Below are 25,966 nucleotides of genomic sequence, written 5' to 3' on the forward strand. Positions count from 1 at the left end.
CAAATGAATACATACACTGTCATCTATTACAAAGATTCCTTTACTTGCCTTTAAAATTGTTTTAATCCTCATCTGGGGATATATTTATTGATTTGAAAGAGAGAAAAACATCGGGTGACAGAGAAACACTGATCAGTTGCCTCCCAGACACGCCACGAACAGGGATTGACCTGCAACCTAGGTATGTGTCCTGACTGGCAATCAAACCTGAAACCTTCTGGTGTACAGAATGATGCTCCAACCAACTGAGACACCTGGCCAGAGCTTAAATTTTTGTTTATTAGCAAACTACTCAACTGGGTTGCCCAATTTAGTAGGTATTTTCATTTATCTGGGGAGAGATAAATGAGGAAATGTCTGCTGAATTTAATAAAAAGAGGCTTTAGCCCTGGCTGGCATAGCTCAGTGGATTGAGCGTGGGCTGCGAACTAAAGCATCGCAGGTTCAATTCCCAGTCAGGGCACATGCCTGGGTTGCAGGCCATGGCCCCCAGCAACCGCACATTGATGTTTCTCTCTCTCTTTCTCCCTCCCTTCCCTCTCTAAAAATACATAAATAAAATCTTAAAAAAAGAGGCTTTATATTAAGTTCATAAATACATCATGTAGTGTACTAAAAATGTTTAACAGGCCTTCTAGTTAACAATACCAATAGTTTGAGATAAAATTTAGTAGGAGGTGACAGTATAATGCCTGTATTTTGCAGGCACTGGTAACCACTGTGGTTTTTCAGCAGGGAAGTTATATGATCAAAATGTTAAAGGAAGACATTACTGGAAATATTTAGGATTTAAGGCAAGAAAAGCAGGGATTGAGAATTTAAAGGTAATCTGACATAAAATTGTTTGGATACAGCTACAGAACCACCTGAATCGACAAGTATATCTTATGTTGTATTTAAAAGCATCTGGCAAACTTTGTACTGGGGATTTCAACTCACTCTACAAAACATCTAGTAAGGGATGACTACAATGAACAAAGCAAGAGTAGAAAATAAGAATCATACACATACACAGCAGCTAATATTTCTGTAAATGTAATTAAGATCAAGTCACTATTCTACCCTCAAACTCAAATGACTTCTTTACACTTGGAATAAAATCCAAATTGGTACCATGACCACCCAGGCACTCTGACAAAGTCCTCACTATCTCTGACCTTACTTGCAGCCCTTTTCCTCACTCACTGTGATCCAAAGCCCTTGCTCTTCATAAAACAGGGCAAGATTTTCCTGCCTGGGCCCTTTACACTTGCACATGCCTCCACCTGAAGTAACTTTCCCACCAAATAGTCACACAATTCACTTCCTCACTTCATTTAGGCCTTTGTTCAATATCACTTCCTCAGAGGCCCGCCTGACCACCCTACATAAAATAGCACCTCACCCTACCCCTTTCCATCTCCTTACTCTGCTTTACATTTTTCTACTGCACGTGATTTTACCTGACGTATTACATACTAATTAGTGGATTTCCTCCTTAAAACTAGGATCTATAATGATAAAGACTTTTGTTCATTTATACAGCACCTAAAGCAGCAAAGAGTAAGCGCCCCCAAAATATGTTTACTACATTTCATCAACTAGTATTTCATCTACTCCGCAAAACTGTATGCAGTAGGAAGTACTGTTATCCTCAGTTTACAGGAAACTGTGATGCACACGGGTTAAATAAGGACCTGAAAACAAAGGGAGAAAAAAAATGTCAGGACTTGATGATTGATTCCTGAATGAGTGAATCAAAGCAAAGGTGTCTGGTTTGTATGGAATAAGGAAACCCCAAATGACATACGAACACCAATTAAAATGTTGGCTACGCAGAAAGAAAGCACACAGAACCGAAGTCTGTTCCCTAAGGACGTGACCTTATGTAATCCTTAGGACAACCCCATGGGGTAAGCACGGCGGGTATTGTTAGACAATCATTAACAGCAAGACTGACGGCCAGACTTGGCAGCCTGGAGGGATGGCGAGCCAGGCTCGGCACTCACCGGTTTGGACAGTTATACAATTAACACAGAAAATCCGGCTTCCTTCCGCCTTGGGATAAACTCACGAGCTGAACCTCGCGACCAAAAGCAGTGCCCAAAGAACAGCGGCAGTTGACGTATCCTGGGAAGAGTTCCAGCGCGAGACGTGGAGTAAACGGTCAATGGGTCCTACGAGAAGCGCTCGAGCGCGGGTTGTGAACCCAGGGCCTGACAAGAGAGAGGGTGTGTCCAGGCATCCCGCGCTCCCTCTGATTGGCTGGCTGGTTGACGAGCGGGGCCTAAGGCGGTGGGAGCTTGCGTCAGCTTTGCGTCACCGGGAAGGAAGAAGAGGCAGGGCTGGAGGCTGGGGAGTAGGGCTGCCGATTGGCTGCTAGGCGCTGGAGCCGGCGGGACCTGGCCCAGACGGAGATGGGCGGTGTCCTGAGTTTGGTCCCGAAGGTGGCTACCGGCTTCAGTGAGACGATCATGGCAGCTCGGACCAGTCAGAGGACCCTGAAAAAGGTGATCTCCGTCTCCGGATGTCGTCCAAGGTTGGCAGTGGCAGCTGGAGCCCCGATATCGGCTCAGGGGCCTGCGCGGAACGTCAGGTACTAAACAGGGGCGCCGCGACCAGGGTAGTTTTCCGCAGGGCCCTGCTGCATTGTGGGGTCCGGGGGCATATTAGGTAAGCCGGAACCAGACACGGAGAGAAAGCGTTTCCTAGTTTCTGCCTTTGAGGAATTAGGGCGCCGGCTTCTAAATGGAGCCGAAGGCTCGTCCCCTCTCCCGGCGGCCAGTTTCTGTCGGTGGCTCACCGCCCTCGCGAGAGGCGGTGAATCATCGGCAAAGCAACTCTGGAAACAGTTGATAAAGCAACTCGGCCTCCGGTGCCTTTGGTCTTTGTTGGTCTCCTCGCTTGCGTCCTGCTGGTGCTGGTGGCGGAAAGTTTTAACTTTGCATACAAGGCTTGCGGCCTGCTGAGCTTGCAGGAGTTTGTGCCTGGCAGTGAACCCCCTTCTTCTGTTCCTTTTGCGTGCCAGAGGACCAGACGTGATTTTCCCGTTTTTGGTAGAGGTCCTTGCCCTCGCACTTTGGTTGTTGCAAAACTAAATGTTGCAGACATAGGAGACTTGGATTTTTTTCCCACTCTACTGTAATTTACAGGTCCTGTAACCTTGAACCAGAGGCTCCCTTCGATTTTGCTGCTTGGTTCGTTTTTGGTGGGTGGGGGTGGAGAAGAACGTGGAACATGAAGAATTACATACGTCCACCATTTAGTTTCATTTTACTAATGACATTGTAACTTAATTATGCTCTTAACGTTAGGATTTTTTTTCAAATTACATTTTATTGATTATACTATTCTAATTGTCCTGAGTCGTCCCTCTTTGCCCCCCTCCACCAACACCTCCAACTGCCTCAGGCAAGCCCCCACCAAGTTCAAGCCGCACCCCATGTCCACGAGTCATGTGTACAAGTACTTTGGCTACTCCATTTCCAAACTACACTTTACATCCATATGTATTTGTACTTATTTGTACTTCTTCTTTTTCCCCTTAAATTTTTTTATTTATTTTTAGACAGGAGAAGAGGGAGGGAAACATCAGTGTATGGTTGCCCCCTCCTACGCCCCCTGCTGGGGACTGGCCCGCAGCCCTGGCATGTGCCCTGACTGGGAATTGGAATTGAACCCAAGACCCTTTGGTTCGCAGGCCCACGGTGCTCAATCCACTGAGCCACACCAGCCAGGCTATTTGTACTTCTTAACCTTCTCGCCTCTTAACCCATTGTCCCCCATCCCACCCCCATCTGGCAACCATCAAAATGTTCTCTGTGGCCAAGATTCTGTGTCCTTATTTGCTTATTTTGTTTTTTAGATTCAGTTATTTATAGATATGATTTTTTGCCATTTATTGTTCATAGACTTGATCTTCTTTTTCTTAAATAAGTCCCTTTAACATTTCATATAATAAGGGCTTGGTGATGACGAACTCCTTTAGTTTTCCTTGTCTGGGAAGCACTTTATCTGCCTTTACATTCTAAATGATAGTTTTGCTGGATAGAATAATCTTGTCTGCAGGTCCCTGCTTTTCATCACTTTGAATTATTCTTGCCAGCCTCTTCTTACTTGCAACGTTTCTCTTGAGAAATCAGCTGATAGTCTTATAGGAACTCCTTTGTAGGTAACTCTTTTTTCTCTTGGTGCTTTTAATATTCTTTATCTTTAACCTTTGGCATTGTGATTAAGATGTGTCTTGGTGTTGCCCTGTTTGGGTCCAACTTGTTTGGGACTCTGTCTGTGCTTCCTGGACTTGTATGTTTATTTCCTTCACCAAATTAGGGAAGTTTTCTTTTTTTCAAATAATTTCTCGTTTACTTCTACTTCCCCTTCTCCTTCTGGCATCCCTGTGATTCAGATGTTAGTGTGTTTTGAGGTGTCCCAGAGTCTTCTTATTCTCTCCTTATATTTTTGAATTCTTATTTCTTCATTCTGTACTGGTTGACTGTTTATTTCTTCCTTATGTTCCAAATTGTTGATTTGAACTCCAGTTTCCTTCCCTTCACTGTTGGATCCTCATGGATTTTTCTTTATTTCACTTAGTGTAGCCTTCATTTCTTCCCTTATCCATTGTCCATATTCAATGATCTCTAAGCCTCCTTATCTCCTGTGTTTTGAACTTCACATCTGATAAGTTGGCTATCTCCATTTGGCTTAGTTCTTTTTCTGGAGTGTTGATCTGTTCTTTCATTTGGGCCATACTTCTTTGTCTCCTCAATTTGGCAGCCTCCTTGTGTTTGCTTGTGTGTATTTGGTAGAGCTACTTTGACTCTGTCTTGGCACACCTGTTACGTTGTAAGGGGCAGAGCCCTAGGTATTTGCCAGAATGGGGCAACCTGCTTTGCTGCTTTGTGGTGCTATATGTGGAAGAGGGGTTGGATAGAGAACACTGCTGCTTGCTTGGCGCTCACCCTGTTTCCAGATACTTTCCTCACTTCCCTTTTGCGACTGGTGCCCTTCTAGCTGCTACCATGGTGCTGAATCCCAGAGTGGGTGGGTTTTTATACATTCTAGGATCATGCAGAACCTTTAAACAGACTCTCCTGAGAGACCGGCATTTTCTTCTACCACCCCAACCCCCACTGGTTTTTACAGCCAGAAGTTATGAGGCTTTATTTCCCAGCACTGGGACCTTGGGCTATGTGGTCTAGCATGGGGCTGGGATGACTTGCTCCTCAGATGTCCTTCCCAGTTTTAATCTGCCCCAGGGGAATGTGGGACTGCCAGCAGCCACTATCACTGCTGCTCCATATCTTCTCTGCCACTGCTCCCTGACTCCAGTCCTTCCTACCCGTCTGGATGAATATTTCTTCTTTAAATCCTTGGTGGTCAGACTTCCACACAGTTTGACTTTCTGGCAGTGCTAGTTGTGTTTTGTTTTGAGATTAGTTGTGATCCTTCTTCTGGTGGTTCAAGGAAGCAAAGCATGTCTACTTATGCCTCCTTCTTGGCCAGAAGTTCCTGATTGCATTTTTTAAAGACTTTATTTATTTATTTTTAGAGAAAGTGAAAGGGAGGGAGAAAGAAAGAGAGAAACATTAATGTGTGGTTGCCTCTCATGGGGCCCCCACTGGGGACCTGGCCCACAACCCAGGCATGTGCCCTGACTGGGAATTGAACTGGCTACCCTTTCGTTCGCATTCCGCGCTCAGTCCACTGAGCTATACCAGCCAGGGCCCTGATTGCATTTTTTACACTGTTGAGGTCCTTACTAAATTTCTTGAGCATCCTTATCACCAGTGGTTTAAACTCTACATCTGGTAGGTTGCTTATCTCCATTTTGTTTAGTTCTTTTCTGGAGTTTTGATCACGTTCTTTCATTTAGGCCCTGTTTCTTTGTCTCCTCATTTTGGCAGCCTCCCTGTATTATGTAGAGCTGCTATGAGTCCTTGTCCTGGTAGCATGACCTAATGTAGTAGGTGTCCTATAGGGTCCAGTGGTACAGCCTCCCCCATCACCCAAGCTGGGTATTCAAGGTGCACCCTTCATGTGTGCTGATGTATCCTCTTGTGTTTGGGCCTTGATTGCTGTTGGCAGGTCAATGGGAGGGATTTACCCAGGCCAGTCAGCTTCAAGGACTGGCTGTGACCACTGACCACAAATCTCTGCCCTCCGTGGAGTAACAGCTGTGCAGGGGGAAGAGTGGTGGTGCCTCAATGTGGCCTGTAGTTGTCCATAGGGTTGCAGGCTCTGGGGTTTCCTGGGCTATAAAGCAATCTGAGATGACTGCTGCTTGCACTGGGCTTGGTGATTCCCAGATGAAGCCCAGCTGTGAATCTAGGCTGGCTGCTGCTAGTGCCAAGCCTAGCGCCACTTAGCAAGAGGTGCAGGGGCCAGGGGCTCACTGAGGCTGTCTTTTGCTTGTTCGAGAGGATTTAGGAAGTTGTGAAGCATGAGCCAAGACCGGCCATTCACATGAAAAAGTCTCTGTTAACTGGTTAGGCGAGCCCTTAAGTTGGGTGGGACGAAGTCTCAGGGGATCTCTAGGGCAGGGCAAACAGTGTTAGCCAGGCTGATGGAGTCTCAGATATGGCACCCCCTGCTGGCTCTGTGGCTTTATGGGTGGAGGGTTCAGAAAAAGGGACAATGGCCTTTCTGTCTTGGAGGAAGCTGTCCCCCAACTATATAGCCTTGATGCCAGACTGCTCAGCTCCTTCCTGTGTGCCACAGGTGCCTTTCAAGCTGCTACCCCAATGCTAGAGCTGAGAGGTAGTCTGAGTAGGTGCATCCATGTGTGGGTTCTTTAAGAGGAATTGCTTGGGATTCCAGAAATTTCTTCCATGGACTTAATCTCCTCTGGTTTTGCAGTGATAAGTTATGGGGACTTATCTTCCTAGCACTGGGGGCCATCGTGTTGGGCTGAAGTCCTCACTCATGAGATATCCCCAAAATTTTATCTACCACACATGAATGTGGGACCAGCCCATTCTGCATCTTCACCTCAACTACCAGTCTGGATGGATGTGGTTTCCTTAATTCCATAGTTGTCAAGACTTCCATTCAACTAGATTTCTGACCATTCCAAGAGATGGTTGTTCTATAATTTAGTTGTAATTTTGATGTGAGGAGGCAAGCTGTGTTTTCCTGTGCCACCATCTTGATTGGAAGTCTGCTTGTATTACTCTTATAAAATATTGGGTCACAAATAGAGAAAACTGTCATTTTTAATAAGACAAACACATTTGCTTTAGTGATGTAATTAAGGCTTAAATTTCAAAATAAATACTGTTTACAATAATGAAGAAGGAAGGGAGTTTATGAGTTCATTTCTAGTTAGAAGCACTAACATAGATTTTGGACTTATTAATTGATAATATATAATTATATATAATTTATATATAATAAATACATTTACTAATATATTATTATAGAATGTTATATCTACTCTGGTATTTAAGATGTAATATTGGAAGATTAGTGACAAAAAAAGCTGTCCTTCATTTGATCTACTTTTCATTTCATTATTTAACCATATACGTATATGACTGTATGATTGTAGAGCTCTTCATATTGCAGTTAACGGCACAGCTTTTTTTTTTTTATTTGTTTTATAGGGAGGGAAAGAGAGGGAGAAGGAGGGTTTGATCAGTTGCCTAATGTACACACCCCAGCCAAGACTGAATCCGCAGCCTAAGTATGTGCCCTGATCTGTGCTCTGATCCAGAATCAAACCAGCAAGCTTTCGCTTTGCAGGAGTCCACCCAGCCTACTGAGCTACACTGGTCAGGGTAAAGACACAGTTTTCTTGATAGTAGATGTTTAGGTAACTGTAACCACACTATGCAGACTGATTAGAGAAACTATAAGCTTGCTTTAAACGCAGGTATTTCAAGTTTGGGGACTTCTGGCCAAGATAGAGGCATAGGTAGACACACTGTGCCTCCAAAATAAGGACAGCAACAATTTAGAAACAAGATAACAACCAGATCTGACAGGAAATTGAACTGTATGGAAGTCAGACAACCAAGGAGTTAAAATAGACCCATTCATCCAGACCGGTAGGAAGGGTGGAGACGGTAGGAAGGGCAGAGAGGGCTCTTGGCACAAAAAGCGGTAGCACTGGGCGCACAAGGCACCCAAGCATGCAAGACCGTAGTGGGCGGACCCTGGGTATGCAGGTGGCGGCTGGCAGACCCTGGGCGCTGGGTGGCAATGAGCAGACCCAGCAAGGCAGTGATTGTGAAGCGAGGCACTGCATGCAAGGCAGCTGGCTGATCAGTTTGGGGCATGTGAGAAGCACTTCAAACATACTGATGTTTCTCTCCCTCTCGTTCTTCCTCCCTTTTCCTCTCTCTAAAAATAAAAAAAATTATAAAAATGTTTTAGAATGGAAACAGATAATTAGGAGTGTAGGGGAGTAGGTAAAGAGGTGAGGGAACTAAGAAGTACAAATAGGTCATTGCAGAATAGTCATGGAGATGTGAAGTGCACTACAGGAAATGGAGAAGCTGAAGAACTTATATACATGATCCATGAACAAAGGTGTAAGGATTGTCTGAATGAGTGGGGGGTGCTGGGTGGAGGGGGGCAAAGAGGGAAAACTTGGGACAACTGTAGTAGCATAATAAATAAAATACAATTTTAAAAATAGAATAAACAATTAGTATTCTGCTTACCTTGGCATATGTTTGTACATATATGCATGAAATGGAGATCACAAAGTCAGAGGATGACAGAGCCACAGTTCCCAACAGGGTCACCAGATCTCTAATCTGAAAGGGAGACCTAAGTTCAAATATACTAGAGTAGATTAAGAATTAAGGAACCCCTATAGATCCTCTGGGGAAACAACCTGAGTAGATAAGGTGAGTTGAAAAATATATGATCAATATTCTAGCAAGTGTATGGCAAGACTTTGTTGTAAAATGTGACTACAGACTGAAAGCCAACATTTTGGAAGAGATCTTTTTTTGTGCCAGATGCTTCTAACCTTAACTGTAAGCTGTTATTTTTTGTTTTCTTTAAGGTGCTTACAAAGCTTGTTTGTATGTGTGTGTATGTGTGCATTTCAGGAATATTGCAAAGTTGCAGACCCTTCTAAATTACGATGGTTGTTTTACAATCTCTGTAATTTGTGTTTCCTCTCTTAATTTTTAATGTCACTCTAAATCACGTAATTTTTGTCTTTTTAGATATTTAGCTTCCTGTGGTATACTGATGAGCAGAATTCTTCCACTACATGCCTCAATTTTGCCTAAGGAGTTATATGCAAGAACTTTCTTCAAAATTGCTGCACCATTAATAAACAAAAGAAAAGAATATTCAGAGAGGAGAATTATAGGGTTTGTATATAATATTAGTTCTACTAAAAGAGCATGATCTTTTCTATAGAGTATCATGCCTCTGTCTTCCTGCTTCTCTGCTTATAAACTAAGTTCTAGTTTTTCTAGGTTTCTCTTTCTATAGCCCTTGCTTTTTATGAATATTTGTTGATATAATTATATGGTAACTTCACAGGATGTATTTAAACCTTGACATGTAAAGGAAGTAATTGAACTGGTTATGACCTGCATTTTTGTACACTTTTTTTTTCTATAGTGGCAACATTACAAATAGCTAGGCCCAAATATGTTTATATAGTTCCCTCACATATGTAGATATGTACATACAGACATACTAAGAGGCACCGACGGTCTAGAACAAAGGTTGGCAGACCTTTTCTATAAGGGCCAGATAGTAAGTATCTTAGGTTTTATGGACCATACTGTCTCTGTTGCAACTACTCAGCTCTCATTGTAGCACAAAAGTAGCCATAGAAAATATGTAATAAATAAAAGGGCATAGCTATGTTCTAATAAAACTTTATTTACAAAAGCAGGCATTGGGCCAGGTTTGGCTCCTGATCTAGGGGTATATATAGCATAGGATAGAGACTCAGCAGTTCTGCTAAACCAGAAATACAGCATCCCTTCATATGGGAATTTCTACAAGGGTGTCTCAGTTCTCCACTGGCCATTAAGTAATATATGAACTCTTGTAAAAGTGCATTTTGTTCATTTTATTCAGTTACTTTTTTTCTTCTGATTTTTCTGTAGTAAAGGACTTTGTTCTGGCTCATAACTTTTGTCAATAAATTACCTTATTACTGGTTAGTCACTGTTATAGTTAAGGAAATGCTAGTAGTTATACAGATAAAACCCCCAAATTTCTTTCTTTGTCATGTAAAGTTCAAGTGCATGCTCCCAATCCATGGGCAGCAATCCTTTAAGTAGTGATTCAGAACCCAGGCCTTCCCTGGCTGTGTTAGTCAGTTAGTAGTGCATTGTCCCATACACCAGAAGGTAGCAGGTTCGATTCCTAATCAGGGCACATACCTAAGTTGCAGGTTTGACCCCTGGTCCAGGAGCCTACAAGAAGGAACTGAGTGATGTTTCTCAACATTGATTTCTCTCCTTCTCCCTCCCTTCTATCCCTCCCTCCCTCTTCCTCTCTGTCCACAATCAATTAATAAATACATCCTCAGACAAAGATTATAAAGAAAGATATTCAGAAACCCAGACTCCATCCATCTTGTGACTTTTGTAATTTTGTAGTCATCAGAGTCTTTCTCTTTTTTTAATTTTATTTTTCAGTTACAGTTTACATTCAGCATTATTTTTGTATTAGTTTCAGATGTACAGCATAGTGGTTACACAATCAAATATTCACAAAGTGGTAGCCCTGATATTTCAAGTACCGTCCTGGCACCGTACATAGTTATTACAATATTGCTATGTTCCCTATGCTGTACTTTGTATGTCCGTGACTGTTTTGTGAACACCAATTTGCAGTTCTTAATCCCTTTACCTATTTCACCCAGTACTCAACCCACCCCCACCTCTGCAGCCATCAATCTGATCCCTTTATCTATTTCTGTTTTCATTTTGTTTATTTTGCTCTGTAGATTTCATATATAAGTGAAATCATATCATATTTGTTTTTCTGTGACTTATTTTATCATAATATACTTATAATATACTCTATTACTTATCATAATTTTACTTATCATAATATACTCTTTACTTATCATAATATACTCTATGCTGTCACAAGTGTGAAGATTTTGTTCTTTTTCATGGTTGAGTAATACCCATTGTATATATATACTACAACTTTTTTATCCACTTGTCTCTTGTTTTATTTATTTATGTTTATTGTATTTTTTTCTATTACCATTTACCCCCCATACCCTCTTCCACTTCCACCCACCCCCTCCTCCTAGCAATTACCACACTGTGTCCATGAGGTCTTTTTCTTTCTACTTGTCTCTTAAAAAGATACACCTGCTTCTTAACCACCTTGGTCTAGAAATGACAGTGCTACCTACCTCTTGGATATTATTGGCAAGAACTAGTCATGTGACCCTCTCTAAATGCAAGGGAGGGGAGTCTGGGAATTATAGCCTCTGATGGGCAAGTACTCCCCAGCCACAATACCACAGAAAGGAAGTTCAAATCTTTGGATGGCAAGACATCTGTGCCACATCTGGTATCTCTTAAAAAGAGAAATGGCAACTAAAAGATAAATCAAGTAGTAAATTAGTCTACTTTACCTTTTTTAAAGATTTTATTTATTTATTTATTTATTTATTTATTTATTTATTTATTTATTTTTAGAGAGGGGGGAAGAGGGAAAAAGGGGGAGAGAAACATCAATGTGTGGCCGCCTCTCCCACATCCCCTACTGGGGACCTGGTCCACGACCCAGGCATGTGCCGCAACAGGGAATTGAACTAGCAACCCTTTGGTTTACACTCAATCCACTGAGCCATACCAGCCAGGGCTACTTTTTTAAAATATAAATTAAAAATTTTTTTAAATTTTCGCCTGAGGAACATTTTTTTCATTGCTTTTAGAGAGAGAGAGTGAAGGAAAGAGAAACACTGACTGGTTGCCTCCCATATGTGCCCAGACTGGAATTTGTACACACCCAGACCAAGATCGAACCTGAAACTTAGGTTTCAGGTACCCTAACTAGGGATCAAACCCACAACCTTTCGGTTATGGGAGGATGCTCCAGCCCAACTGAGCCACACTAGGCAGGGCAGTCTACTTTACTTTCAGATCACTAATATCTTCCTTTTACTGTGGGCCTGTCAGTTGACAGGCATTGCTGAGTGCTTCATATTTATTGTTTCATTTAATTCTCCAGTAGGCATGTAAACCAGGTATTATTGTTCCCATTTTAAGGATGAGGAAACTGAAGCTCAGAGAAATAATATATATTAAGTGTCATGACTTCAGAGCTTATTTTCCCACATATTTTACTTATTCCTACTTGCTCCATTCTTTATCATGCAAAAATTATTTTTAATTATGAATTGACCTTATCCCATGAGCATCATCTTATTTTTTATTCCCCATATTTAACAACCACATAATAATAGCTATGATTTATTAAGTGCATATTAAGCATTGTGTACTACACTAAAACTATTTCATTTAACCTTTAGAAGAACACCATGGGGTATTTTTCAATTACAGATGTAGAAAGTGAAGTTGAGAAGTTAAGCAGTCTACCCAGGGTCACACAGCTTACTATGTTTTGCAGTCAGTATTTCAACACAGTCTTTTCTGACTACAGAGTCCATCCCCTGGGCTGCTATGCTGTGCTGCTTTCTTCATGTTTGTAGACCACTTTTATGGCAAATAGCTTCTTCTGGGAAGTTATTTAGGCATTTCTTTCAAAGTATCTGAAAACCTGAGGAAGATAAGTTTTTCTTCCCCCTACTCTTTCTCATTTCATGATTATAAAAATTATTCTACACATACATAAAGACTAATTCTGTCATATTTAAAAATACACTTCTATAATTTAGATTGTGATTGAATTACTTCATCATTTTGAGGCAAATTATGCTTTAATAATGTTGAGTCATATTACCTACCAATTGATAATTTTACCTAATTCTTTTCCGTTCAGATTCCTTATTTCATGCTCTGTTTTAATTACTTTAATACTTTTAGAACAGTGTTGCATGACAGCGCTGATTGCTATCATCTTTGTCTTATTTCTGACTCTGATGGGAATGCTTATGGTATTTCACCATGTATGGGGAGAACCATGTAGCTTTTTTTCTTTTGGCTAATTAATATAGTTATAATAATGGAATTCTTTATATTAAACCATCCATGCATCTTTAAATGAGTTGCAGTTGGTTGTATTTTTTAACATATTGCTAGATTATATTTGTTGATATTTTACTTAGAATTTTTGCTTCCATACTTACTCATAGGTCATCTATATATTTTTTTATGTTCTTTGTCAGATTTAGGTTGTCAGAATGTTATAATTGCTTATAAAAATACGAGGTTTCCTTTATGATCCAAAATAGTTTTATTATTAATTAAAAATATTACATACTTGTATAAGAACCTAACAATGTAGAAGTACATACACTAGAAGAGTTAGTCTGTCTCTACTCTTAACTTCTTTTTCGTAAGTTAACAACTGTCAGTTGTTTAATCTGTATCCTTCCAGGACTTTTAATGCATTTTCATTATAGATATTCTAGTAACATAATGACTATTCTCAGTAAATAATAAATATTAAATGTTTAAAACTAAAGATGTATAGTATATACTTACAGGGTTTTTTTTTAACAGATAAAGTATTTTTTTTTAAATTTTGGGTTTTTTTAAGAGTTTATTTATTTAGTTTTAGAGAGAGGGGAAGGGAAGGAGAGAGAGGGAGAGAAACATCCATGTGTGATTGCCTCTCATATGCCCCCTGCTGGGGACCTGGCCTGCAACCCAGGTATGTACCCTGATTGGGAATAGAACCTCCACTCTGGTTTGCAGGCCCACACTCAATCCACTGAGCTACACCAGCCAGGGCCTACTTACAGTTTGTTTGTTTTTTTTTTTTAAGTAAATAATAGAATTATACGTATCTGCTTTGTAATGTGCTTTTTAAATATAACAATATATTGTCAACCTTTTTGCTCTAAAGTATATATTTGATCTTTTAAATAACTGATACAAAGTCCCATAGTATGAGTGTACCAGAATTTATTGATCATTTATTATTATATTAAGCATTTATTTATGTCTACCAACTGATAAACATTTAGGGTTTTTTTCTCTCATATTAACTCTTAATATTTAACTGCTGGCCACTAATTAAAATTCTAAAAATACATCTGCAAGCCAGATTCAACCTGTGGTCTGTCAAAGTATGACCTCTACTGTATATGTGTAATTAGTTCTCTTTTATTTTGTGTTGCTCTGAAGTTACTCTTTTCAGAGTATATTGTGATTCAGCGTGTCCCAAAACATTTATTGTCTCATGTACAGTAAGTTTTATTTGTATTCATTTTAAAGTTTTTGTATACTGTGTAACTAAATGCACTTAACAGTTTTCCTTTTTTTTTTTTTTTTTAAAGATACTCTATGCAGGAAATGTATGATGTTGTATCAGGAATGGAGGATTACAAGCATTTTGTTCCTTGGTGCAAAAAATCAGATGTAATATCAAAGAGATCTGGATACTGCAAAACACGATTAGAAATTGGGTTTCCACCTGTATTGGAGCGCTATACATCAATAGTAACCCTGGTGAAACCACATTTGATAAAGGTAATGGTTTGGTTTTTAAATATTCCCCGAATATTAACTGTATAAATGGGTTAAAGTGTAATTGCTTAAAAAAATTAAACTAAAGAAGAGGGGAGAAAACATTTATTATATTATCCTAATTGTTTTATTTTAGTGATTTATGTATTTTAAATTCTTATTTATTGATTTGTAGTCCTTTATGCATCCATTGGTTGATTTTTGTATGTGTCCTGACCAGGGATCAAACCTCCAACCTTGGTGTATCAGGATGATGCTCTAACCAACTATGCTACCGAAGGGCTTAATTGTTTTGTTTAATACAGTATTAGCATAAATCTATTCAAATAGAAATTTTACTAGAATATGGAAATGAGAAGTTTTCTTTTGTCCTTTTGTTGAAGATTACTGACCCACAGGAAAGATGGGGGCACACAAGTGAGAAATGTTCTGAGTTAATCTTTGCACTATTTTTTTTTTTAAGTGAAGGAAGGGAAAGGTGTGATAGGATGAAGAAATGTAGAGAAGATAAATGTGGAGAGCATAAACATTACCATGGTCATCTTTCCATGTACCAAGTACTGAAATGCCAGGTGCTGTTACATGCATTATATTAATCTAGCAATTAGATTTATGCTAATCTATGCTATTAGATTATGCTAATCTAGCAATCAGATTGCTAGATTAATATAATGGGCACACGTGGAAAAGGTACCCAGACTTCAAACACAAAAATGTAGAATTCCATAGATAAATACCCATTTCTTTTGAATATCTAGAGTGTGGTAACCAAAAACTTTTAAGCTGAGTTATGTTTTGTGCCCACAGGACTTAGTGGTAATATCATTTTTTAGTAACTGGCCAGAGCTAAACACCTTCATCAGTTCTTTGTACGGCATTGGATGAGTTGTAACTCTCATACTAGAAAGAGTTTACCTGTCCAGTGAAACTAGGACCTTCAAGTCCACCCTAGGCTCACTCTCAAAACTTGAACTCCACTAAAAACACTGTTCTTTCCTCTGGGACTTTGCCATTATTATGAATGTTTTTGCCTGTTTGCCTTGTGTTTTGGAGTTTTTACCTACTATAGTGAATTGCCTCTCTTATAATAGCTATAATTTAAATAGTTACTTATTGTGATATTTGTAGTGCTTTACTGAAATTACTCATTTAGTCTTCACAACAGCCCTTTGAGATTCGAATGTTATTTTCATGTTATAGTTGAGTGAAAAAAGGACTTAGAAGAGTTAGATAGCCTGGCTGGTGTGGCTCAGTGGATTGAGCATCAGCCTGCTCACCAAAGGGTCGCCCGTTCGATTCCCAGTCAGGGCACATGCCTGGGTTGCGGCCTAGGTCCCCAGTAGAGGGCACATTAGAGGCAACTACACCTTGATGTTTCTCTTCCTCTCTCCTCTTTCCCTCTGTTAATAAATAAATAAAATCTTTTTTTTTTATAAAGAAGAGCTAGATAACTTGACCAAACTTATACAGCTAAGACTATAGTTCAGTCTTCCTGATACCAGTGAATGTCTCTATAATCTTAAAATATTTTCTACTCCCTGACCTCAACCTCTTACTACTTAAATTCTTATAACTTAAATCTTAATATATTATGAAGTGTCTAAAAGAACTTCCCCCTTCTCCCCGCAAAAAAAAAAAAATCTCATGTTCTCTATCTGGCTTTCTTCTCTTTCCTGGCTTTTTTTTTATTATATTTTACAGAATATGTATTGCAGTTGTCCTAATTTTTCCCTCTTTGCATCCATCCACCAGCACCCCCACTCCCTCAGGTAATCCTCACACCATTGTTCATGTCTACAGGTCATACATGTAAGTTCTTTGGCTATTCCATTTCCTACACTGTACTTTACATCTCCATGGCCATTCTATAAGTACCTATTTGTACTTCTTTTTTTTTTAAGATTTTATTTATTTATTTTTAGAGAAGGAAGGGAGGGAGAAAGAGAGAGAGAGAGACATCAATGTGTAGTTGCTGGGGGCCTGGCCTGCAACCCAGGCATGTGCCCTGACTGGTAATCAAACCTGCGATGCTTTGGTTTGCAGCCCGCGCTCAATCCACTGAGCTACGCCAGCCAGGGCCCCTATTTGTACATCTTCATCGCCTCCCCTCTTCACCCATTCCTGCAAGCCCCCTCCTACCTGGCAACCATGAACACACACTCCTGTCCGTGATTCTGTCTCTGTTCTTCTTGTTTGCTTAGTTTGTTTTTTAGATTCAGTTGTTGACAGATATTTATTTATTGCCAATTTATTGTTCATAGTTTTGATATTTTTCCTCAAATCCTTTTAACATTTCATAAAATAATTATTTGGTGATGATGAACCCCTTTAGTTTTTTCTTGTCTGGGAAGCTCTTTATCCTTCCTTTGATTGTAAATGATAGCTTTGCTGGGTAGAGCAATCTTGGGTATAGGTCCCTGCTTTTCATTATTTTGAATATTTCTTGCCAATCCTTTGTAGCCTGCAGAGCTTCTTTTGAGAAATCAGCTGACATTCTTATGGGGACTATCCTGTAGGTAACTAACTGTATATTTCTCTTGCTGCTTTTAAGATTCTCTATCTTTAATCTTTGGCACTTTAATTATGGTGTGTCTTGGAGTTGGCCTGTTTGCATCCATCTTGTTTGGGACTCTGTGCTTCCTGGACTTCTATTTCCTTCACCAATAGGGAGGTTTTATTTTATTTTATCAAATAGTTATCCAGTTTCTTGCTCTTTCTCTTCTCCTTCTGGCATCCCTATGATGTGAATGTAGGAGCACTTGAAGTTGTCCCACAGACTGCTTACACTGTCCTCATTTTTTTTTTTTAATTCTTTTTTCCTCCTGTTGTTCTGATTGGTTGTTTTTTCTTCCTTATATTCCAAGTCATTGATTTGATTCTTGGCTTCATCCTCTCTGTTGTCGATTCCCTGTAAATTGTTCTTTATTTTAATTAATGTATCCTTCATTTCTGACTGGGTCTTTTTTATGCTGTTGAGGTGTACCCACTAAGTTCCCTGAGCATTCTTATAACCAGTGTTTTTGAACTCTACCTCTGATGTTGCTTATCTCCATTTTTTTTTAAGTTATTTTTCTGGAGTTTTGATCACTTCTTTCATTTGAGCTATGTTTCTTTGTCTCCTCGTTTTGGCAGTCTCCCTGTGTTTGTTTCTACATATTAGGTAGAGCTGCTATGACTCCCTGTCTTGGCCTAGGTATCATGGCCTAGGTAGTAGGTGTTCTGTTGGGTCCAATGGTACAGCCTCCCCTATCACCCAAGCTTTGTGCCTTGACTGGGAATCAAACTGGCAACCCTTGGTTCGCAGGCCAGCACTCAGTCCACTGAGCCACACCAGCCTGGGCCCTCACCTAAGCTTTGTATTTGGGGTGCACCCTTCATGTGGTCTGAGTACACCCTGTTCTTATAAATGAGTCTTGATTGCTGTTGTCATATCAATGGGAGGGATTTACCTAATTGAGACAGCTGGTAGGACTGACTGAGAGCCCTGGTCAGCAGCTACCTTCCTCCTTGGTTTCTGGAGGTGATTGGGTGGTACTCTGACATGGTCTGTAATTGTCTTTTGGGTACACAGTGTCTGAGGTTTCCTGGGTGGTGCAGGCCAAAGTCAGCTTCCACCTGTGTCTGTCTTGGGCCCCTGGCATAAGCTATAAAGTGATCTGCAGATGGCTACTTCTAATGCCAGTCCTGGGGCACTCAGCGAGTGGGTTGGGCTTAGCTTTTTCTAGTTTGAGCAGATTTAGGAATGTCTGAAGCCTGTACCTAGCCCAGTCTTTCATATGGAAAAGCCACTGTTGCTAGCTTGTGTGGGCTGGTAAGTTGAATGGGGCAGGGCCTTAGGCGATCATCAGGGCAGGGCTTACTTACTGTGTGAGCCCGGTTGATATGGATTCAAATATGGTGTCACTGCACTGTGGCTCTGTGTGTGGCACGTCTCAGAAAAGGTACAGTGGCTGCTGCCTGCAGTTCTGTCTGGAAAAAAGCTGCCCCCCAGCTCTCCCTGATGCTAGACACTGCAGTTCCTCCCCATATGCCACTGGTGCCCTTCAATGTGCTGCTTCAATGCTGGAGCCCAGAGGGAGTGAGTTTGAATAAGTTCATGTGCAGTGCAAGGCCCTTTAAGAGGACAGGACTGAGAATCTTGCAGTTTCTTCCACTGACCCAGCCCTATTGGTTTTTACAGCCAGAAGTTATGGGAATTTATATTCCTGGCACTGGAACCCTGGGCTGGGGAGCCTGGTCTGGGGCTGGGATCCCTTGCTCCAAAGATATCCCTCCATCTTTTATACACCCCACGTGCGTTTGGGACCAGCCAGTTCTGTGTCTCCACCCCTCCAGCTCTCCTGCCCATCTGGATGAATGTGGTTTCTTTAATTCCTTATTTGTCAGACTTACATACAGTTAGATTTTCTGATGGCTCTGAGTGAATTTGTTAGGTAGTTTAGCTGTAATTTTGCTGTGGATATGCTAGGAGGCAAGCCACATTTACCTGTGCCTCCATATTGACCAGAAGTCTCTAATGATTCCTCAGACTTTTTTTTATTTAAAAATTTTATTAATTTATTTTTAGAGTTGAGGAAGGGAGGGAGAAAGAGAGGAAGAGAAACATCGATTGGTTGCCTTTCATACATGCCCTGACTGGGGACAGAACCTGAAACTCAGGCACATGCCATGACCAGGAATTGAACCAGAGACCTTTCACTTTGTGGGACAATGCCCAACCAACTGAGCCACACTGGTCAGGGCTATTATAGACTTTTGATGTGCTTAAAAATTAGGTGGCCATTAGTGAACTATATTTAAAGCCAAACCTTTTGAGGAAAATTTTTACTTCTCCCCAGTGACTTAGCATAATGTGACTAAATTCAGCCATTTAAATAGTATTTTAATGAGTTCTGTTTTACAATGTCTAAATAAATTTTAAAACATTCACTGGTTTTAGTTTTTTTTAATTAGTATAATATTTGTTAGTATGGATGTAGTTAATCTTCTTTGCAATGATTCTACCAAGTTACCATCTGATAATTGATTTAAAAGGGTTTAGATGAAGAGGAAGTGAGAAATAAGCCACAAATAATTTTTAACTCTTGGCACCCAGTTTGAACTAGCTGTGGAGAGATCCAGGTGTAGTCAGAGAAATTAATGTATTTAGGGAGACTGTATCTAGGGAAGACAAAGTGACTGTTTACTTTGGGGGAAATGAGTTTACCTGTGCAAGTTCTTATTTTGCTAATTTGTAGTGTATAGCAACAGGGAGCAGACAGTGCAGACTCTTGAGAGAGTAAGTTATCAAAGAGAAAAGGGGTAGAGGGGCTTTGTCATTCATTGGCTCCAATATATGCCCAAAAGGCTAACAACTGAAGGCTTAATTGAGGAGGGAGATGTAGACTTTGAAACAGGATTTTTAAAATTGTCTGCTGCTGGGGGAAAGTAATATGTATCCTTGACGTTGGTTGTCTACTAGTGTGACAAGGCCCAGATAGCATTTTAGGATGGTAAATAAAGAAGCTGAACCCCATTCAAGGTCATAACCCACTCTCCCTAGCAATGAACTGATGACTCTGGTTCTGACCACCATTTTTCCACTGAGGAAGGCAACTCTAGTGGACCTTAGTCAGCAGTTTTTTAGTGGTAGAGAGTGGGGAGTAAGATGTCCTACACACAATCTCCCTAGGAATTGTATTCAGTGCGCGCGCACACACACACACACACACACACACACACGAAGTAAACAAGCACTGACGGGGTTAGAGGTCAGGAAGCAACGGGTCAGGCAAAAGAGTCAGGGCCAGACTTTTATAAAAACTGGAACCATAGAGACCTCTAGAAATAAAGGATAATGAGTGAAGAAAATGTGATTGATAAGAGAAAAACACTTGGGTAGGAAAGAAGAAATATAGAATTGTCATAGGGATCTGTGCCAGATATTTTATAAATGTTTTAGCCATCTCATAGTGATAGTATAAAATCAGTGGTGGTGATAGGGATTATATTCATTTTACAGGTTAAGGAAGTACGGTACAGGAAATTAACTTGTTCAGGATCACTTCTGAGTGGCAGAGCTGGAAATAAACTTCCAGAAAATCACCCCTGTTTTGCTGCAGGAGGAGAGAGCTCTGGGTAGCACAGTGGGGGGTGATAGCAGTGGACGAGGGAATAACTGGCAAGTTTGCAGATCCCAGGGAAAAGAAAACAGCTTACATTGGCAAGAGGTCACTTCCTAGTACCAGGCTAGAAATGAGATTCCTGTGTCACCTGTGGTTTGACTATAAAAATATTTACTTTTCAAAGAAGTCATCCTCAATTCTAGATTCTGGACACCCAATGGTATTTTACTGCACTTTTCTTTCTCATTTTGTTCTAGGCATCCTGTACTGATGGGAAACTTTTCAATCATTTGGAGACTGTTTGGCGTTTTAGCCCGGGGCTTCCTGGCTACCCAAGAACTTGTACCTTGGATTTTTCAGTAAGTCTCTCATAAAGTCCTTGATTTGTTTCATATATCAGGTGAAGTTGGTAAAGAAGAAATAATCCATTTATTAGAGCCCAGATGCCATAATTAATCATCTTACTTGCATAGCAATTACTGAAAGACACTTTTTAAAAATCTCAGATTTTTGAGTATTGAATACCTTTTTCTGCACTAACTTTGTAAGAAAGGATAATGAGTCTTTCTCTTTCTATTCTGTTTCTTGAAACCTTGAATAATCATCCCTTCCACTTTCTAATTTTACAAGTTCACAGGTTATAAGACACATGCTATGACTTTACTGCCAATTTAATAACAGTGTATTAACACCAAATGAAATGTACACATTAATTTGCATCTTATGATACAGAAATAAAGTGCAAAAGGGACAAATATGTTTTTAGAACCTAGAGACTAGGGTATTTCTTGTTTACAGCACCCTAGCTATAGAAAATTAAAGCCACTTGTAGCTTTTTCTTGCCAACAGAATATATGTGTTCTCTGTCTTCAGGCATTACATTTTAAGAAATGGTCATAGTTTTGATTAAATTCTTTATGCTGTTCTCAGCTCTTGAATTGCTTTCATTAAAATATTAGACATTAATTAGACAGTTGGATAAATTTGAATAAGGCCTGTGTAGATTAGATAATAGCATTATTATTTAGTGGTTTTAACTCCCTCTGTTAATTTCCTGGTTTTAATAATTGCACTGTGGTTATAGAACACATTAAAACAAATCTGGGTGATGGGTACATGAGACATTTTTGTACTATTTTTGCAACTTATTTTATAACTCTTAAATAATTTCAAAATGAAAATTTAAAAGGTAGTGACTATTTGGTCCTTAAAGTACTACTTCTGAAACCTTGTCTTGAGTCCTGTCTTGAGGGGATATAAACTTCTAGATCACTGTCTACTGTAAGATTGAACCACCTACCCCATCTGTTTTGTGGATCAGTCTCATCTTGCTGCTACTTCTCATGGGAGTACCTATCAGAAGGATCACAGCTCTTCCTTATTTTCTGTTGGGGGGTAGGATAGATCTAAAAGAGACCCATTAATAAGAAGCCAGAGAGATAAACATGATATTCACAAAGCCTTTTTTTTTTTTTCATGTTTTCCACTTAATGAAAGCGGGCTCTGCCTTGAAATGAGAGTCATTGGCCTTGTCTGCTTAAGTTTATTGTGCCAATGGTTGTGCCTTTGCAGTAAATATGACTCTCTCCTGAGAGTGCTTAAAATCTCGTCCAGATAGCCCTGTTCGGCTCTGCCTTGGAGACAGGGCCAAGTAGCCCATTTCACAGTGTGAACACTGCTACCCTAAGTAGAAATTTAGTAAAAGGAAGGTCTTCCTAAATTAATTATTAACATTTCTCTACAGATTTCTTTTGAATTTCGCTCACTTCTGCATTCTCAGCTGGCCACATTGTTTTTCGATGAAGTTGTAAAGCAGATGGTAGCTGCCTTTGAAAGAAGAGCATGTAAGCTGTATGGTCCAGAAACAAATATACCTCGGGAACTGATGCTTCATGAGGTTCATCACACGTAAAGGGAAAAAAGGACTGGAACTGGTCACCCACTCGTAACTTCAGTTTATTCCTTTTAGAACGTGCTTTTGCCATTGGCTTTCGGAAGTCAGAGAGCATTTGTTCAACCCAACTCTGATTATAAACCTGTACCGTTGAAAATTTGCACTTGGAATATGGAACCACGTGTACATAGAATTCAATCAAGTATAGTTCAAAGTAATGTGTCTATAGCATATTTACAATAATGAGATGTCATCACTATTGCTAAAATACTGACATCACTCTTCTGAGCAGAAATTGAAACGAAATTTAAACCTTTTAGTTATCACTTTACCTGAAAGAGCTTAGTTGAGATGCTCATCCAGTATGTATTTTATTAACCATATCACGTTTAAGTTATTAAATTCAGACTATTTATAACTTATTGTCATAGGGTCTGCCTCATATGTTAGGATATTTCAGTAATCATCAGATACTTTGAGTAAAACTTTGACTTAAAAATACTGTTAATGAAGGTCCCCTGGCACTTATTTTTAAATTGTTCTTATGGGTAGTAGATAATTCAATGCTGTATAGTGAGGTTAGCTCCCTAATAAACAGCAAATTTTTTGGTGAGTGGTCCAGAACTTTTAAGATACTTTTTAAATTGTCTGCAGCCCTCTGCGGGGTCCTTTGACTGCCCTTTCAGTAGTGCTGATTGTGCATCAAATTGTGTCTATAACAGGGGCCGCAGATGAAGATAAGGTAGCTGATATGTCTCCAGCCCCACGCATCCCTATTTTCTATTTATTATGTGTATTCACTTTCAATAATGTATTTCAAGCTGATATTTTTGTAAACAAATTGATGTAAGGACTGCAGTGGTAACTTAATAAAGTTAATTTGTTTATTTTTTGTACAGTTATTTTGGTTATTGCAATCCCCTGCATTGTTTCAATGTGTATTTACATAGACATAATACAGGTGATTTATAGCATTTATTTCTTAAAAGTACTTTCACAGAAACAAATGTGGACAAAATTCAGCCTTCTTTTAATCCATGTTGGTCTCCATCCCTCCTTTCGCTCCATACCCAAAAACCCTCATTTATTACCCTTCCAATTATAGTGCTATTAACTTTGTTTCCTCAGATCAGTAAAGGGCCGCAATAATTAGTTCCCTACACAAATGCATGTTTGCATCAGTTTGCTCAGTAAATCTGTTTTAAGTACCTGCTCTCTGCCAGATGTGGAACGTACAGTAGTGAAGGACTCGCATAATCCACTCACATGGATCTTGGCTGTGCTCCCATATATAGGTGAAGCAGTACCTTTCCACTGGTAGACAAGGTGTGCCTGCCCCAGAGCTTAAGTAGCTTGCATATGCATATAATTATGTACCATTTAAATAATGAAGTCTTTTTAAAATGGCAAAGACCAGGCCCAGATATTTTCTTTTTTCCCCTGAACAGTACTTTTCTTTTGATTGAAAAATAAGAACTTGTACTTTATACCACTATTCCAAATGCCACAGGTAAATTCTTAGTGGTTGGTATAGAACAGGGCTGGTGTTATGATAGTATGCAGATGGTGTATTGGTGAGGGAACCCGGGAATACCCAAATATTGCCCAAAGGGAATACCCATCCCTTTGACCCATGGGGTTCCCCAAGTATCTTCAGAACCCAGGTCACAGAGAGTGGTAGAGACAGCATATGAACCCAAGCATTCTGGGTCCAATATCCATGTTCTTGGGTTTCCTCTAGCATAACAGTCTAGAAGCCATGACTTGTGGTCTTAAAATTGGGCAGCTATTGCCCTGGCTGGTGTGACTGTTGGTTGAGAGCCAGCCTGTGAACTAGAGGGTTGCCAGTTCAATTCCCAGTCAGGGCATATGGGTTTCAGGCCAGGTCCCCAGTGAGGGCCATGCAAGAGACAACCACACATTGATGTTTCCCTCCCTCCCTCCCCCTCTAAAAGTAAATAAAATCTTTTTTAAAAATTGGGCAGCTATTGCTTTCTGTATCATAAGGGAAAAACCATACCACATTTATTAACTTCTTAAAACGACTTCTGGTCAGTAGAATCTGAGGGGAAGACTAATGAGGTGGGACTGATAAGATTTTTCTCTCTGTGGGAAAAAACTCAGAAGAGAAACTAATCCTCCTTAGTTTTTGCCTGACTGAGTAAGGACAATGAAGTTTGCAGCTACACCTGCCATCTTCACAAAGAGGAAAGAGGTCATTATTCCAGATTGGGCAACTCAGAACTCGAACGTCAGGGTTAAATAAACCAACCCTGGAGTTGTCAACTGCATACTTCTGGCTACGTGAGGTGACAACCTCTACTGTTTAAGTCACTTAAAGTTAGATATTGAAAAAGTACTTGCAGCCACCGCTTGATCGTACTCCAGTCTGAGCTGGTTTCTCTCTAGGCTGTTGTGTGGCAGACATCTTAGGAGTTCCCTTCCGTCCTTCCAAGTGCCCTGTTTCCTAAATCTTTTGGCTTCCTCTTTTTCTTTTTTAATTTACTTTCAAAATGCTGAGGAAATCTGGTGGCTTCCCAAGAGTGAGAGGTAAATTTTTAGAATTCTGAGTATCAGAATATGTCATTGTTTTATATTCGCATTTGATTGAGTATAGAACTCTACATTAAAAATACTGCTGCGCCTCCCACCCCACCCTGCATTGGCATATAATGTTACTTTCTATTTTATTTCAAATTGTAGTGTAAGTTTATTTAGAAAGTCGCAGAGGTAGAGGAAGCCAGCCAGCTGGGCTCCCTGGGCTCAAGAAACAAGTTACAGAGGCAAAGAAGGGCCCTCGCAGCTTGAGCCTGGAGGAAGCAGGTGGAGTCAGCTCCAGAGAGCGCGCAGGCGCTGCAGTGTAACTTTTTAGAAGTCTAATATGATGCTTATTCCCAGTCCTTTGTATAACATCCACTTTTGAGGGCTCTGGAGGCTTTAAAAATCATATTCTGGGTGGTCTGAAATTCCATGCTGATCTGCCCTGTCGCCCTGACTCAGCTTGGTTGGGCACCTTGTGGCCCTTTGAGTAATAGTCTCATTCCTTGAGCCCTGGAGAATTTCCTTGAATTATTTGATAATTTGCTCCTATGGTGTCTGGTTCTCTAATTCAGTAATTCCTAAGTAGACATTCTCCTCTTGTATTAAATCTTTATTTCCTTTTCTCCTGTTTTCCATTTGTTTTTATTTTGCCTTTCAGATATCTTCAATTCTATCTTCCAGCCCTTTTTGTTAATTTTCTACTTGCCATAGTTCTAATTTCCATGAATGATTTCTTGGTTTCTAATTGTTCCTTTTTTATATTTCTTGTTTTATGAAGATGAGATCTCTTAAGATACTAAGATTTTAAAAAGTTTCCCCCAAGGTCCCTTCTGGTTTTTCCTCTCCTT

The 25,966-nt window shown here is 40.0% G+C and overlaps 1 protein-coding gene across 1 annotated transcript; it reads left to right on the forward strand.

Annotated features, from left to right (window-relative positions):
* Positions 1 to 2,311: 2,311 nt before the first annotated feature.
* COQ10B (coenzyme Q10B) lies at positions 2,312 to 23,464 on the forward strand. Its single transcript, XM_045847677.1, has 5 exons — positions 2,312 to 2,575; positions 9,159 to 9,308; positions 14,390 to 14,582; positions 20,941 to 21,042; positions 22,428 to 23,464. The coding sequence occupies exons 1-5, from the start codon at positions 2,397 to 2,399 to the stop codon at positions 22,593 to 22,595; spliced, it is 792 nt and encodes a 263-aa protein (XP_045703633.1). The 5' UTR covers positions 2,312 to 2,396; the 3' UTR covers positions 22,596 to 23,464.
* Positions 23,465 to 25,966: the final 2,502 nt, after the last annotated feature.

The sequence above is a fragment of the Phyllostomus hastatus genome, unplaced genomic scaffold (genome assembly GCF_019186645.2).
Source record: "Phyllostomus hastatus isolate PE091 unplaced genomic scaffold, TTU_PhHast_1.1 phas_contig_57, whole genome shotgun sequence".
Lineage (NCBI taxonomy): Eukaryota > Metazoa > Chordata > Mammalia > Chiroptera > Phyllostomidae > Phyllostomus > Phyllostomus hastatus.